This window comes from Xyrauchen texanus, chromosome 41, assembly GCF_025860055.1.
Source record: "Xyrauchen texanus isolate HMW12.3.18 chromosome 41, RBS_HiC_50CHRs, whole genome shotgun sequence".
NCBI classification, from domain to species: domain Eukaryota; kingdom Metazoa; phylum Chordata; class Actinopteri; order Cypriniformes; family Catostomidae; genus Xyrauchen; species Xyrauchen texanus.
Window position 1 is genome coordinate 16,799,191 of NC_068316.1, and position 13,736 is coordinate 16,812,926.

Consider the following 13,736-nt stretch of genomic DNA (forward strand, 5'->3'; position numbering starts at 1 on the left):
ACATTTTTAAGTGCAACTTGAGTGTCTAAAATGTCCAAATACTTTGTGGAGCTGGATATTACAGCTAACAACAATCATTGCTAACAATTTATAAGTGAATTTAATAGTAAAATTTTTATTGTAAATCCTCAATTTTTTTTTCTTTCATCCTGACAATGTGTGTTTGTTAGGGGGCTAACGGTGATGTTTGAGGTGATGAAGACGTACGGTCACACCTTTGAGAAACACTGGTGGCAAGATCTGTTCCGCATTGTATTCAGGATCTTCGACAACATGAAGCTTCCTGAGCAACAGACTGAGGCAAGTCATCATCATCACTGATGATTACAGGAAATATGTAACATCTGAAGATCTCCACTAACTTTGAACAAGGATTGAAATTTTTTCACACACAATCTTAGAAAGTTTCACCAGCACTGATCTTGCTTAGACTTTTGTACCAGGATGGATAACCATGGCTAATGTTCTGTTTTGTCTCATCCCACAGAAAGCAGAATGGATGACCACCACCTGTAATCATGCACTTTATGCGATATGTGACGTTTTCACACAGTACTTTGAATCTCTCAGTGATGTTTTGTTAGATGATATCCTCTCTCAGCTCTACTGGTGTGTGCAGCAAGGTGAGTGTACATGCATAAAACATTATTACAGTATTAGCATAAACAGCATGCATTAGATTGAAAGTCTTCATGTCATGATGGCACTCCCACTCTGTTTGTTTCCTCTTCCTCTATATGTGTCCTTTCTCCCCACAGATAATGAGCAGTTAGCCAGATCAGGTACAAATTGCCTTGAAAACGTGGTCATACTTAATGGTGAGAAGTTTAACCTTGAGACCTGGGACAAAACCTGCAACTGTATGCTAGATATCTTCAAAACCACCATCCCACATACGTGAGTGTCGACTCTTAGGGATAGTTCACCCAAAATGTGCAGTACTGTTATCATTTTCTTGCACTCATATGGGTTCTGTGGAATGCAAAAGGGGAGTTTTTTAAGAATAAACTGACCCTATAATGAAAGTGAAAACGGACAGGTGCTGCCAAGCTCCAAAATGACAAAAAATATAAGCAGTATCATAAAAGTGGTCCATATGTCGTATACACTGTATTCCAAGCCTTCTGAAGCCATACGATAGCTTTGTCTGGGGGAACAGAATACAATTTTGCATTTCGGTCTGTTCCTCACATAAAGCTATTTGTTTGGCTTCAGAAGACTTGTATAAACAACAACTTTTATGAAACATTTATGTTTTATTATTATTATTTATTTTATTTATTTTGATTTTTTTTTTTTCATTTTGGACCTTTACAACCCCAGTCCCCATTCACTTAATGAATGGAAATAATGGAAAAGAGCAGCCAGGATATTCTTCAGAAATTCCCCTTTTGTGTTTCACTGAAGTTAGAAAGTTGAAACAACAACATGAGGGTTTCATTTTTGTGTTAACTGTTCCTTTAACCCAAGCTGTGAAAGGTTTTTAGTTTAATTAATTTTTTTAGAATTGATGGTTTGCATTGTTTATTTTCATAATAACTTCATCCTTTGTTGTTTTCAGGCTGTTGACATGGAGACCGGCTGGTACAGAGGGAGATCGTGTGACTCAGCTGGACTCAGATAAACAGCTGGTATGCAAATCACATTTGAAAGACCACGTTAAATGTGGAAGTGTTTACAAGAGCACTTTCATGTTGGGTCTTCTCATCCAGACACTCTTCTGACAATAGTCCTTTTAATATGATAATGTTATTAAGTACTCTTCTGGTGCTTACAGGACTCTGTTTCTCAGAAGTCAGTGGATATTCAGATGCGATCTGATGACCAGCAATCTGTGAGCAGTATGGAGAAGGCTTTGGCTGACAACCGCAGACAGAGTCAGTTCAGTGGTGCTTTAGGCATGTATCAGGGTGGACAGGCATCCACATTAGGTTCATTTTCTCTTTTCTACCCTTATCTTTATTGATTAAATTTCTTTTTTGGGGGATTAATGAAGTCTTACTACTTATACTTGTATAATTAGTAAGTGATAATGTACAGTCTGCTGGTTATTGTCATAAAATAAGCCCCAATAGGATGATCAGGAAGTGGTTTATTTTTGTGATAATGACCAGCTGACTGAACACTCATTAAGCACTTTATTAGGAACGCCTGTGCACCTACCTATTCATGTGATTATCCAGTCAGCCAATCACGTGCCAGCATTGCAATGCATAAAATCATGCAGAGTTGGGTGAGGAGCTTCAGTTAGTTCACATCAACCATCAGAATGGGTAAAAAATGTGATCCCAGTGATTCGACCGTGGCATGACTACTAGATTTTAGTTAGAATGGTGCCAAAAACAAAAACATCCAGTGAGCGGCAGTTCTGCAGACAGAAAGCCTTGATGAGAAAGGTCAACAGAGAATGACCAGATTGGTTTTAGCTGACAAAGTCTATGATAACTCAGATAATCACTCAATGTACAATTCTAGTGCATAGAATAGCATATCAGAATGAACAACACATCGAACCTTGAGGCAGAAGATCACGTCGGGTTCCACTTCTGTCAGCCAAGAACCGAAAGTTGAGACTGCAATGGGTACAGGCTCACCAAAACTGGACATTTGAAGACTGGAAATATTTATTCTGGTCTGATGAATCTCAATTTCTGCTGAGACACACAGATGGAGTGGTGTGGTGTAGTGGGCTAAAGCACATGACTGGTAATCAGAAGGTCGTTGGTTCGATCCCCACAGCCACCACCATTGTGTGCTTGAGCAAGGCACTTAACTCCAGATTGCTCCGGGGGGATTGTCCCTGTAATAAGTGCACTGTAAGTCGCTTTGGATAAAAGCGTCTGCCAAATGCATAAATGTAAATGTAAATTACAGAGTTTGGCGCCAACAGCATGAACCCTTGAACCTTACCTGCCTTGTGTCAACAGTCCAGGGTGGTGGCGGTGGTGTAATGGTGTGAGGAATGTTTTCTTGGCACACTTTGGGTCTGTTAATACCAATCAATCATCTCTTGGATACTACAGCCTGTTTGAGTATTGTTGCTGACCATGTGCATCCCTTCATGGCCACAATTTACCCATCTTTTAATGGCTACTTCCAGTATGATAATGCACCATGTCACAACGCAAACGTCCTCTCAAACTGGTTTCATGAACATGACAATGAGTTCACTGTTCTTCAGTGGCCTTCCAAGTCACCCAATCTGAATCCAATAGAACACCTTTGGGATGTGGTAGACCGGGAGATTCGCAGAATGTATGTGCAGCTGGCAAATATGCGACATGGACCATGTTGAATTGATCCAACGTCTTGTGGTATCCATGCCATGAAGAATTGAGAGCAAATGGAGGCCCTATCCAGTATTAGTATAGTGTTCCTAATAAAGTGCTCAGTGAGTGTATATTGTCCCACTTATTACTGTATATGGTTACTTGTCAAATTAATACATTAACGTGAAATATTCATTTGAGCTTACATTTATTTGATTAGCTTACATATAGATTAGCTTGCAGCTTCTACTAAGAATAGATTTAGGTTGCCTGGGACAATGGTCAGTTAGCCTACACAGTTAAGTGGGTCATTACACAAAAATATAGGTATTTGAATGCAGCAATTAACCAATCAGAGTTAAGTATTCCAGAGAGCTGTGTAATAATTTCCATGAATTGAAAATACATTTAAACTGGTTTATTTATTAGCCTGATTAAATACTTATAGACCCAAAACTTAGTAAATGGACAGTCTTGCAGGTCTAATCAGACAAATTTAGCCACTGGCTTATTTCTGGTCAGCTGTTCACTATGTTTCATATGTATTTCCTCTCCAGAAGCCCAGGAACAGCGTCTGTTTGCAGCTCTACTTATAAAGTGTGTGGTGCAGCTGGAGCTCATTCAGACTATAGACAACATTGTGTTCTTTCCAGCAACCAGTAAGAAGGAGGATGCTGAGAACTTTGCAGCAGCACAGGTAAATATTGTTTTTGTTTTAGTTTTTCACTTTTTGATTGCAAAAGAGAGGGAGCAAGATTTGAACTTGACTTCTTGTCAATTATACTGTCTGTGTGTTTCCCTGCAGCGAGATGCTTTGGACACTGATGTACATGTGGATACTCAGGACCAGGGAATGTATTGCTACCTGACCTCAGAACAGCTCTTTAAACTGCTTGACTGTCTACTGGATTCTCATCAATTTGCAAAGTCCTTTAACTCTAATAACGAACAGAGGACTGCGCTGTGGAAGGCCGGTCAGTACTCTTATTTCAAACGAGAATCAAATGTGATCATTCCTTTGTTGTTAGAAACATGAGATGCAGTAAAAATATCCATTGCTATGCCACTAGGATAGTCCTCCCATTTTCAGATCGTCCACCTGTGTGGCCTAATGGAAAGTATTTGTCACGTCTGGCTTGATGTCTTCTCCCATCCCACATTTGTAGACCTCATTGTGTCTGTGTGTATGATCAGGTTTCAAAGGGAAGTCGAAGCCCAATCTGCTGAAACAAGAGACTAGCAGCCTGGCGTGTGGCCTGCGCATCCTTTTCCGCATGTACACGGACCACAGCAGGCAAGATGCCTGGGAGGAGGTGCAGAGGAGACTGCTCAAGTAAGACATCACTGTTGTATTTGTGACCAGAACCGCTGTGCATTTTATGCCCTGCAGAAATGTTAACATTATTCATTATTCTGAAGAGTTCATATCATCCCCTCTGCTCCGGTTTTAGCTTATATACTAATTTAACTGTAGTAAGACAATTTTAGTTTTGAAAGGTCATATGCGAGGAGGGATGAACTATCATGAATATTGAGGTAATTCACACCTGAGCCTATCAATGAGGAATGTGACAGAAAGACTTAATGATTAAAATACATTTTTAAGTTAAAAGAAGTAATCTGATACATTTCTTAAAGGCTTAAATTAAGACTCTTAATTTTAGACCTACACTACCGTTTAAAAGAAGTCTCTTCTGCTCACAAAGACTGCATTTATTTGATCCAAAATACAGTAAAAACAATGATATTGTGAACTCTCTTTACAATTTGAATTAGTTGCAATTTGTGATCAAAGCTAAATTTTCAGCAACATTACTGCAGTCTTCTGTGTCACATGATCCTTCAGAAATCATTATAAGATGGTGATTTTCTAATATGGGCATATTTAAAAGTGCATTTTACTTATTTAACCTGAACACATATTTGCAAGCACAAGCTTCATTGATGATAATGAGGCAGCATAAACACTAGTTAAAATATAATCTAAACATTCATATTATTTTTATATCATATTACATATCATGTTTATATCATACAGCATACAATTGAAATACCTGCTTTAGCCAAAACAACATTTACATGTGACTAAAATTTACTTATTACGACATATTTGAAATTTCAATACTCTGAATCCTGGCTGGCAAGTCTGGAAACAGTCCCTCTAGTAAAATATGTACAGGTTTATATAAAATAGCATGTCAACTAATGAAAACTAAATGACTTACTCATCCGAAATTGTATCCTCGACTGGATCAATTCTCTTCAAAATACAAATGTTCATCGGATTCCCGGTCTTCTTCTGAGGAAAATGATAACTCTTTGTCGCTATCCAGGAGTTTTCTCACCTGTGTATCTTGCGATCTTTCAAACGTGCAGATAATTGAATGAACTTGATGATTACCATATCAATAGCGCCAACCAGTATCAAAAGGTTTTTATCTGTTGGTGGGTGGGATCACATTACAGATAATTAGATAGCCTAGTAAAAACTGTACATCGTTTTGTTTCATACAGATTACATTGCAGGAGAATAATTGTTTTATTTAAAAGTAGACATTTTAAGCTTTCTTTAGACGTATGTTTCATGTTTGTGTGATAAGTATTCGTGGAGTTTCAGTTCATTTTTGTGACGTGTTTCAGAAATATGCTTGTGAACACAGAGACTGCTTACAGCTCACCCTTTTTATTTTCTTTATTTTACAAAAGCACAAGGTTTTGTTGTTATTGTGAGTGTACACAAATAAAAGTAGACCCTTTATAGTCTCTAATGATGTCTTACACTTATCTGTATGTCCCAAAATGACTGAGTATTTTATGTTGTTTCCACTGTAATGATAAAAAAATCCAGCAGGACGTGCCGGCGTCTGCATATTGCGGCGCCGTTTTGTGGTCCGTTCAGCACATTTGAGCTTATCGCTGCCCATTCTGCATGTTTCTCGGTCCGCACAGTTCTCTCGATGGACAGTCCGCCCCTGATCAGCCCCAAAGTGCGTCGGCCCAACGGGAAAATGCCCGTTGGGCCGAGCTGGACCGGTGTGCCAGATTACCTGTCCAGCTCTGCTCACACTCCTACAACAATGACTGCAGAGCTGCCATGCAAGGTGCTAGCCTGTCATTGGGACAACTTGGGGTTCCGTGTCTTGCCCAAGGACACTTCAGCATGTGGAGTTGTGTGGTCTGGGAATCTGCCATTAGCGGCCGACCCGCTCTACCACCTGAGCCACACCCGCCCCATGGATCACAATGGTCAACTAATTGACTAGTCATTCAACAACCACAGTTGACTAGTTTATCTAGTTTAGTGGCAGTGCTTTTTAAAAAGTTTTGTCTTTAAATGTCATGTTCATTTTATACCACCGGCGCTACAGCCATACTCTTGCATATGTACATCTTTGCCGCGGCTTGCATAGTGTCCTGCTACGTTTTTTTAAATATAAAGAAGTCATGTATTTATAATAGTTACTATTCATAGTAACTATTCATAATAGTAATAGTTCAACTCTTGTGTTCCATTGTGTTGTGCATTGCCCAATTGTTGTACTCGAACGCATGTTCAACTTATGTTAGCGCCCTAAAGGCTCGGTCATATTTACCATTGCACAGCGAAATTCCACAGACAAAGAAGGGCAATGTTAAGCGAATGTGAAACCTACAAAAACTACTTGTAAAGCAGCCTCTTTTTTTTAATGCTGAACTTTATACTCTGGGAGAGTAAAGTAATAAAGAAACTCACCACTAAAATTATTCACCCATCCATTGTGAATATTTACTGTAACTATGTGCAAAGCATAGCCCTTACAGAGGTAACTGCCAAACCAAACTACTTCCTGTTGGACCACATTGCAAATTTGCATTTCAAAGTTCACCAAACATGAACTCCACTCCAAATTCACGTAGGGAATTCTTCGCCCACGGAATTTCCCTGTGTAAGGCTAAATGGGGCCAAGCCTTTTGAAACGCATCCAATCATGGTTCAGGTTATACAAGGCTTCCTTAAATCTGACTAGTCTTGTTTGTAAGACTAATGTACTGGTTTGTACACATTCCTAGTTCTAAGAAGAAGCTGATTCTCCTGAGCACTATGAGTAATAAGACATTACACTCTCTCTCAGTGTCTCAAACCTAAACGCCTCTCTCTATTGTGAACTCAAGTGTGAGCGACTGTCAGGCTGGCACTGCTAATGGTGTGCAGTCATGAGAAAGAGGACAGACTTGACTCTGGCTTCCTTGTCTGTAGGAAGACTATCAGAGCTGCTAATCATTTACTATGCTCACCAAGCCCAGCGGCTCTTTCTGTGTGTGTGGGAGAGTGCAGACACACTTAACCAGGCTAAAGGAGATTTAGGTGAGATTAGGTTTGTGAAGGAGGCTGCAGGGCAGATGGAGGTTATATAAGACAATAGAGAGGAACAGCCTTTCAGAGGTCACCATGGCTCTCAGGCTAAACGACAGGTGTCTAGCAATTCATTTTATACTTTGTCTTAGGCACTAATGTGCCATATCTCTTTTTTAAGATTCCTTTTTATACCCTTTACCATGATGATAATAATAGTTGTTGCAAGAAAAATAAACAGCATTCAAACAGCTCTCTCATTCTGTCTCTTTCTCAGTGTGTGCAGTGACGCTGTGGCCTACTTCCTTACCCTGACGTCTGAGAGCCACCGTGAGGCTTGGACCAACCTGCTGCTGCTCTTCCTGACCAAAGTGCTTAAGATTAGTGATGACCGAGTGAGTGTCTCATTCAATGCACATTGAGCTCACCTTTAACACACTAGCATGCAAACGCACAGATTTGGTACAGGGTTTGGTGAACCCCTAGTGGTTCATGATGGAACTGTAAGTGGGTTCAAAAGATTATAATGGAATTTGCAATGACAAATTAAATAAAACAAGCACATTTTTTTTAAATCACACACATGCACAAAAAAGGCTAAATATAACACAAATATGCAGATATTTATTTGTCAAAATAACCTTCCTGCGGTGCTATACAGCTGTTCGCCGTATCACTGCACAGCACCATTAGAATGTTCTGTTATTGTTTACATGTCAGAGACTATATATTCTAGTGAAAGAATGACACTTATTAAATTTGTTTAGTAAAATATCATTTTAATTAATATTTAAATGAATATTTGTATTGCGTATAGTAACAGTTTTCTGAAAGCAAAGAGGCTGAAGAGGTGCCTAATCTTTACATGAGACGATATTCACAATATTGCACAGCCTCTTATAAAGTATTGCTTAAAGGGATAGTTCACCCAAAATGTACAATTCTCTCATCATTTACTCCCAGATCCATCACAGATGTGTATGACTTTCCTCTGCTGAACACAAAGATTTTTAGAATATCTCAACTCTATAGGTCCAAACAACGCAAGTGAATGGTGACCAGAACTCAGAAGGTCCAAAAAGGACATAAAGGCAGCATAAAAGTAGTCCATACGACTGCAGTGGTTTAATCCACTTCTTCAGAAGTGATATGATCGATGTGAGTGAGAATCAGATAAATATTTACATTGTTTTTACTATAAATCTCCACTTTTGACCAGCCCCAGCCAGGAGCTGAATGGGAAAGTGAAAGTAACTTCCACACTAGAATGTGAAAGTGGAGGTTTATAGTAGAAAAAGGACTTAAATATTGGTCTTTTTCTCAACCACACCTATCGGATCACTTATGAAGACATGGATTTAACCACTGGAATCTTATGGATGACTTTTATGCTGCCTTTATGTCCTTTTTTGGACCATATGAGATATTGCCACCATTCACTGCATTGTATGGACCTACAGAGCTGAAATAATCTTCTAAAAATCTTTGTTTGTGTTTAGCAGAAGAAAGTACCGTAATTTCCGGACTATTGAGCGCACCTGAATATAAGCCGCACCCACTGATTTTTAAATAAAATATTATTTTGAACATAAATAAGCCGCATCTGTCTATAAGCCGCAGGTGCCTACCGGTACATTGAAACAAATGAACTTTACTCAGGCTTTAACGAAACACGGCTTGTAACAAAAATAAATACGAAACACGGTGTGGCAGCGGGGGCGTTGTCAAGCGCCCGTCCGGGAGAGAAAAGCGGTAAGGGCGCTTACACCTGAGCTAAATTATGTGTAACACCGGTGTCTAATTTCAGTAAGCATGGGGAGAGCGGCTTAAAAGACAGCAGCCACAGAGCTGAGAGAGTGACACACGTCAGTCTAGTGTTGGCGCATAGAAGAATTGAGAAACTTTATAAAATTGATTGTAAACATTGCTGTGGCCATTAAAAGCCTTACCTGGAACGTCAAGTGCCCTGCTGAAAACTGTCACACTGGTGCCCGTGTGACAGTTTTCCCAAGAAGGACACGTGAAGCAGGGCACTTGAAATTAGACACCGGTGTTAGACATAATTTAGCGCAGGTGTAAGCGCCCTTACAGCTTTTCTCTCCGGACGGGCGCTTGACCACGCCCCGCTGCCACACACGGCTTGTAATAAAACATTTGCAGTAAACAGTAGCCTACCAAGAAAGTCATTGGTCACTATCTTCCTCGTCCTGTGCACTGAAACCACTGAAGTCATCTCCTTCAGTGTCGGAGTTGAATAGCCTCAGATTTAATTGAGTCAATTCCTCACGCTGCTGTTTCCAACGTCTTATCATCGACTCATTAAGACCAAGCTCCCGTGCAGCAGATCTATTTCCTTTTCCAACAGCCAGATCAATCGCCTTCAACTTGAAAGCAGCATCATATGCGTTTCTCCATGTCTTTGCCATGGTGAAAGTGACAAAATTACTACCGTAATCAGAATGATGAGAAGTTTGAGCGCGCTCGATTTAATCTAAACAGTAAACAAAAAAAGTTGTTTTGACCTTAACCCGTTCGGCAATCTCATTGGTCTAATGAAAGCTTCACGCCGCCAAAAAACTGAGCACGTCACAGAATGCTTTTTTTTTTTTTATATATAAAATTTGAAAGCGGGAAAAATCCATATATTAGCTGCGTCATTGTATAAGCCGCGAGGTTCAAAGCGTGGGAAAAAAGTTGCGGCTTATAGTCCGGAAATTACGGTAAGTCATAAACATCTGGGATGGCATGAGGGTGAGTAAATGATGTACTACTAATGTATTCTTATAATATTTATTACAAGTTTAGAATATTATTTAATCAATATCAGGGTGTATTTGAGTATATAATCTAGGTTATATAGGTTCAGCAGACAAAAAAAAAAAAGTCTGGGAACATAATAAACTACCTAATTAATCTATTGAACAAAAAAACGCAACTAGTCCTTATGTATTGCCTTCTCAACTGTTTGAATTCTAAAGCAAGTTCATACGAATGATTTATGATCAGTAATTTTTAATCTGCCTCAATTATACTGTAGCTCTAATATATTACTGAGTCCAACACAGAGACAATAGTGTGGGTTTGTGTTAATATAACCAATTATGAGCCCACATCTGGCAGTAATCCTTACCCCAAGTCTAATATGATTACACCAGGCATGCAGTGTGAAAATGTAAACTAATTCAAATTGTATTCCTCTACTCTTTGCAGTTCAAGGCCCATGCGTCACGATACTATCCTCTTCTGTGTGAGATCATGCAGTTTGACCTGATCCCAGAGCTGAGGGCCGTGCTGCGCAAGTTCTTCCTGCGCATCGGATTGGTGTTCCAGATCACACATAGTTTGGAACCACAACAGGCCTCGGATATGCCCCACAGCGCCTAGGAGCAACAGTGCTTGTCTGTTGTAAAGCTCCTGTCTTTTCATCAGCTGTCTGAAACACTGTAGGATATGATAATATGATCTCCTGCAAACAATGAGAACCGAGGAGGTCCAGAAAAGAGTGGACTGCATCAGAGAGTCCAGTTTCTTTACGATGGTACTAATATCAACCCCAATGCTTGCCCTTTCATGGGGGTGCTTCAGACAAACAACCAATCACAGACCAGGAATCATGCCCCACCCAATGGACAACTGACCAGGCCTTATACAATAAGATCAAATTATCTAAAACATCATGAGGATGCTGAATCGCTACTACTATTCAAATGCTTGACCTTTGAGATCTTCAGATAGTCCAAATATATTTCACAAGTGTCTTGTCATTATATTAAAAGCTGTTTGAAGAAGGAAAGAAGGGTTTGATATCAAGCAAGCAATGTAGTGTTTCCTCAAGTGATTCAAGATTTTGTTTATTTTGTTTTGTTTGCACTGCTAATGGTTAACATTAGCATGGATAACTGCTTGGAAGAAACTAGTTGTACAGAATTCCAGCTTTGTAATATAATCTCACAACACTAGATTTTGTTTCCCGTATCTTTTTGTTTTTCTGAATTTGCTGCAATTATTTTAATTTTCCTTTTTATTATCAAAAATGCACTGGAGATTTTTACTTTTGTGATAAATTATTGAACTATGCTATCTATCCCTCCATAACTGTCCAGCTAGAGATTTCTAAATGATACAAGATATAAACTAATGAGTTCAATTACTCAATTACATTTTATATATGCTGACACATTGTTTTTATTATTATTAAACACAGAGGGCAACTGAGATCCTGTAAAAGGGAAAAAAATGGAACTTGAAAATTGAGGGCAACCTAAATGTGAGCTGCATCTGAATCACTGGTTTGTATCTGTTTGAAGTTAGGCTTCACTCTATATGTACACATTTAAAAAAAAAAAAAAAAAAAAAAAGTGAATATATTTAAAATCTTTTTTGGTTTTGGGGGTGGGTTGTCTTGTATAGAAATTAATGATAGCTGCGCTTTAAACCCGTCAATGGAAATGAGGATCTGAAGCATTCCTGGTTTGTCAGGGTGAACTGTAATGGTAAAACCCTGTAAAGTTTTCTATCTGGAATAAAATGGTCTGTACATCTCTAGAGTATATGGCACTGGTCATTATCATGAGCACATGTTCTAATCAAGGTATTGGACAGTTAACAGGATTCCCATGGTCATGGAAAACCTGGAAAAATAAGGGTTGAAATAGTGTTTTCCAGGCCTGAAAAGGTAATTGGAAGTTCTAAAATGAATGTACACTCACCAGCCACTTTATTGGGTACACCTGAACATCTACATAGCCATGTGATTATCTAATCAGCCAATCGTGTGGCAGCAGTGTAATGTATAAAATTGTGCAGATACAGTCCAGGAGCTTCAGATAATGTTCACATCAACCATCAGAATGGGGAACATTTTTGATTTCAGTGATATTGACTGTGGCATGATTGTTGGTGCCAGATGAGCTGGTTTGAGTATTTCTGTAACTGCTTGATCTCCTGGTATTTTCACGCACAACAGGTGCGAAAATCAAAAAACAACCAGTGAGCGGCAGTTTTGTGGATGAAAAGGCCTTGTTAATGAGATAGGTCAACGGAGAATGGCCAGACTGGTTCGAGCTGACAGAAAGTCTACGGTAACTCAAGTAATCACTCTGTACAATTGTAGTGAGCAGAATAGCATCTTAGAATGCACAACATGCCGAACCTTGAGGCGGATGGGCTACAACAGCAGAAGACCACGTTGGGTTCCACTTCTGTCAGCCAAGAACAGAAAACTGAGAGTGCAGAGGGCCATCCATTTGTGTACCTTAGCAAAAATCCAGATTTGACAGACTAGGCGATGCTGTTCCAATCATCTACGGTCAAGTTTTGGGGAGCCTGTGCCCACTGCAACCTCAATTTCCTGTTCTAAGCTGACAGTAGTGGTACTCTGAGGGGTCTTCTGCTGCTCTAGTGGTGGTGGTGTAGTGGTCTAAAGCACATAACTGTTAATCAGAAGGTCGCTGTTTCGAGCCCCACAGTCACCATAATTGTGTCCTTGAATAAAGCACTTAACTCCAGGTTGCTTTTGGGGGATTGTCCCTGTAATAAGTGCACTGTAAGTCACTTTGGATAAAAGCATCTGCCAAATGCATAAATGTAGTCCATCCGACTCAATGTTCGACGTGTTGTGTGTGTTCAGACATCCTTTTCTGCATAGCACTGTTACTATCACCTTCTTGTCAGCTTGGATCATTCTGGCCATTCTCCTCAGACCTCTATCATTAACAAGTGATTTTTGACCACAGAACTGCAGATGTTTTTTTATGCACCAATCTACACACTCCTAGGGACTGTTGTGCGTAAAAATCCCAGGAGATCAGCAGTTCCAGAAATACTCAAACCAGCCCATCTGGCACAAACATTCATGCCACAGTCAAAAATCACTGAGATCACATTTTTTTCCCCATTCCGATGGTTGATGTGAGCATTAACTGAAGATCCTGGCCCATATCTGTATGATATTATACATTACACTGCTGCAAAACAATTGGCTGATTATTAGGTACATCTACTTATTCATGTGATTATCTAAAGTGGCCAGTGAGTGTATGGTTTCTAGTTTTTCTCAGCTCTAAAATACTTAATGAGCTAGATATTGCTCTTGTGTACTGTAGAGTAAAACTTGCAAGTCATAGTGATGTTCG

The 13,736-nt window shown here is 39.5% G+C and overlaps 1 protein-coding gene across 6 annotated transcripts in view; it reads left to right on the top strand.

Moving 5' to 3' along the window:
* Nucleotides 1-12,149, top strand: part of LOC127634369 (brefeldin A-inhibited guanine nucleotide-exchange protein 1-like) — an 82,541-nt gene extending 70,392 nt beyond the window's left edge. For 4 of the 6 annotated variants that reach the window (XM_052113899.1, XM_052113902.1, XM_052113903.1 and 1 more), the window contains 10 exons: nucleotides 171-304; nucleotides 492-623; nucleotides 759-897; nucleotides 1,562-1,631; nucleotides 1,778-1,931; nucleotides 3,827-3,966; nucleotides 4,075-4,243; nucleotides 4,464-4,602; nucleotides 7,880-7,997; nucleotides 10,813-12,149. In XM_052113899.1, the coding sequence (XP_051969859.1) occupies nucleotides 171-304; nucleotides 492-623; nucleotides 759-897; nucleotides 1,562-1,631; nucleotides 1,778-1,931; nucleotides 3,827-3,966; nucleotides 4,075-4,243; nucleotides 4,464-4,602; nucleotides 7,880-7,997; nucleotides 10,813-10,986 (1,369 nt within the window). In that variant the 3' untranslated portion in view covers nucleotides 10,987-12,149. The remainder of the gene's footprint in view (nucleotides 1-170; nucleotides 305-491; nucleotides 624-758; nucleotides 898-1,561; nucleotides 1,632-1,777; nucleotides 1,932-3,826; nucleotides 3,967-4,074; nucleotides 4,244-4,463; nucleotides 4,603-7,879; nucleotides 7,998-10,812) is intronic. The other 2 variants (XM_052113901.1, XM_052113904.1) reach the window with 1 other exon arrangement.
* Nucleotides 12,150-13,736: the final 1,587 nt, after the last annotated feature.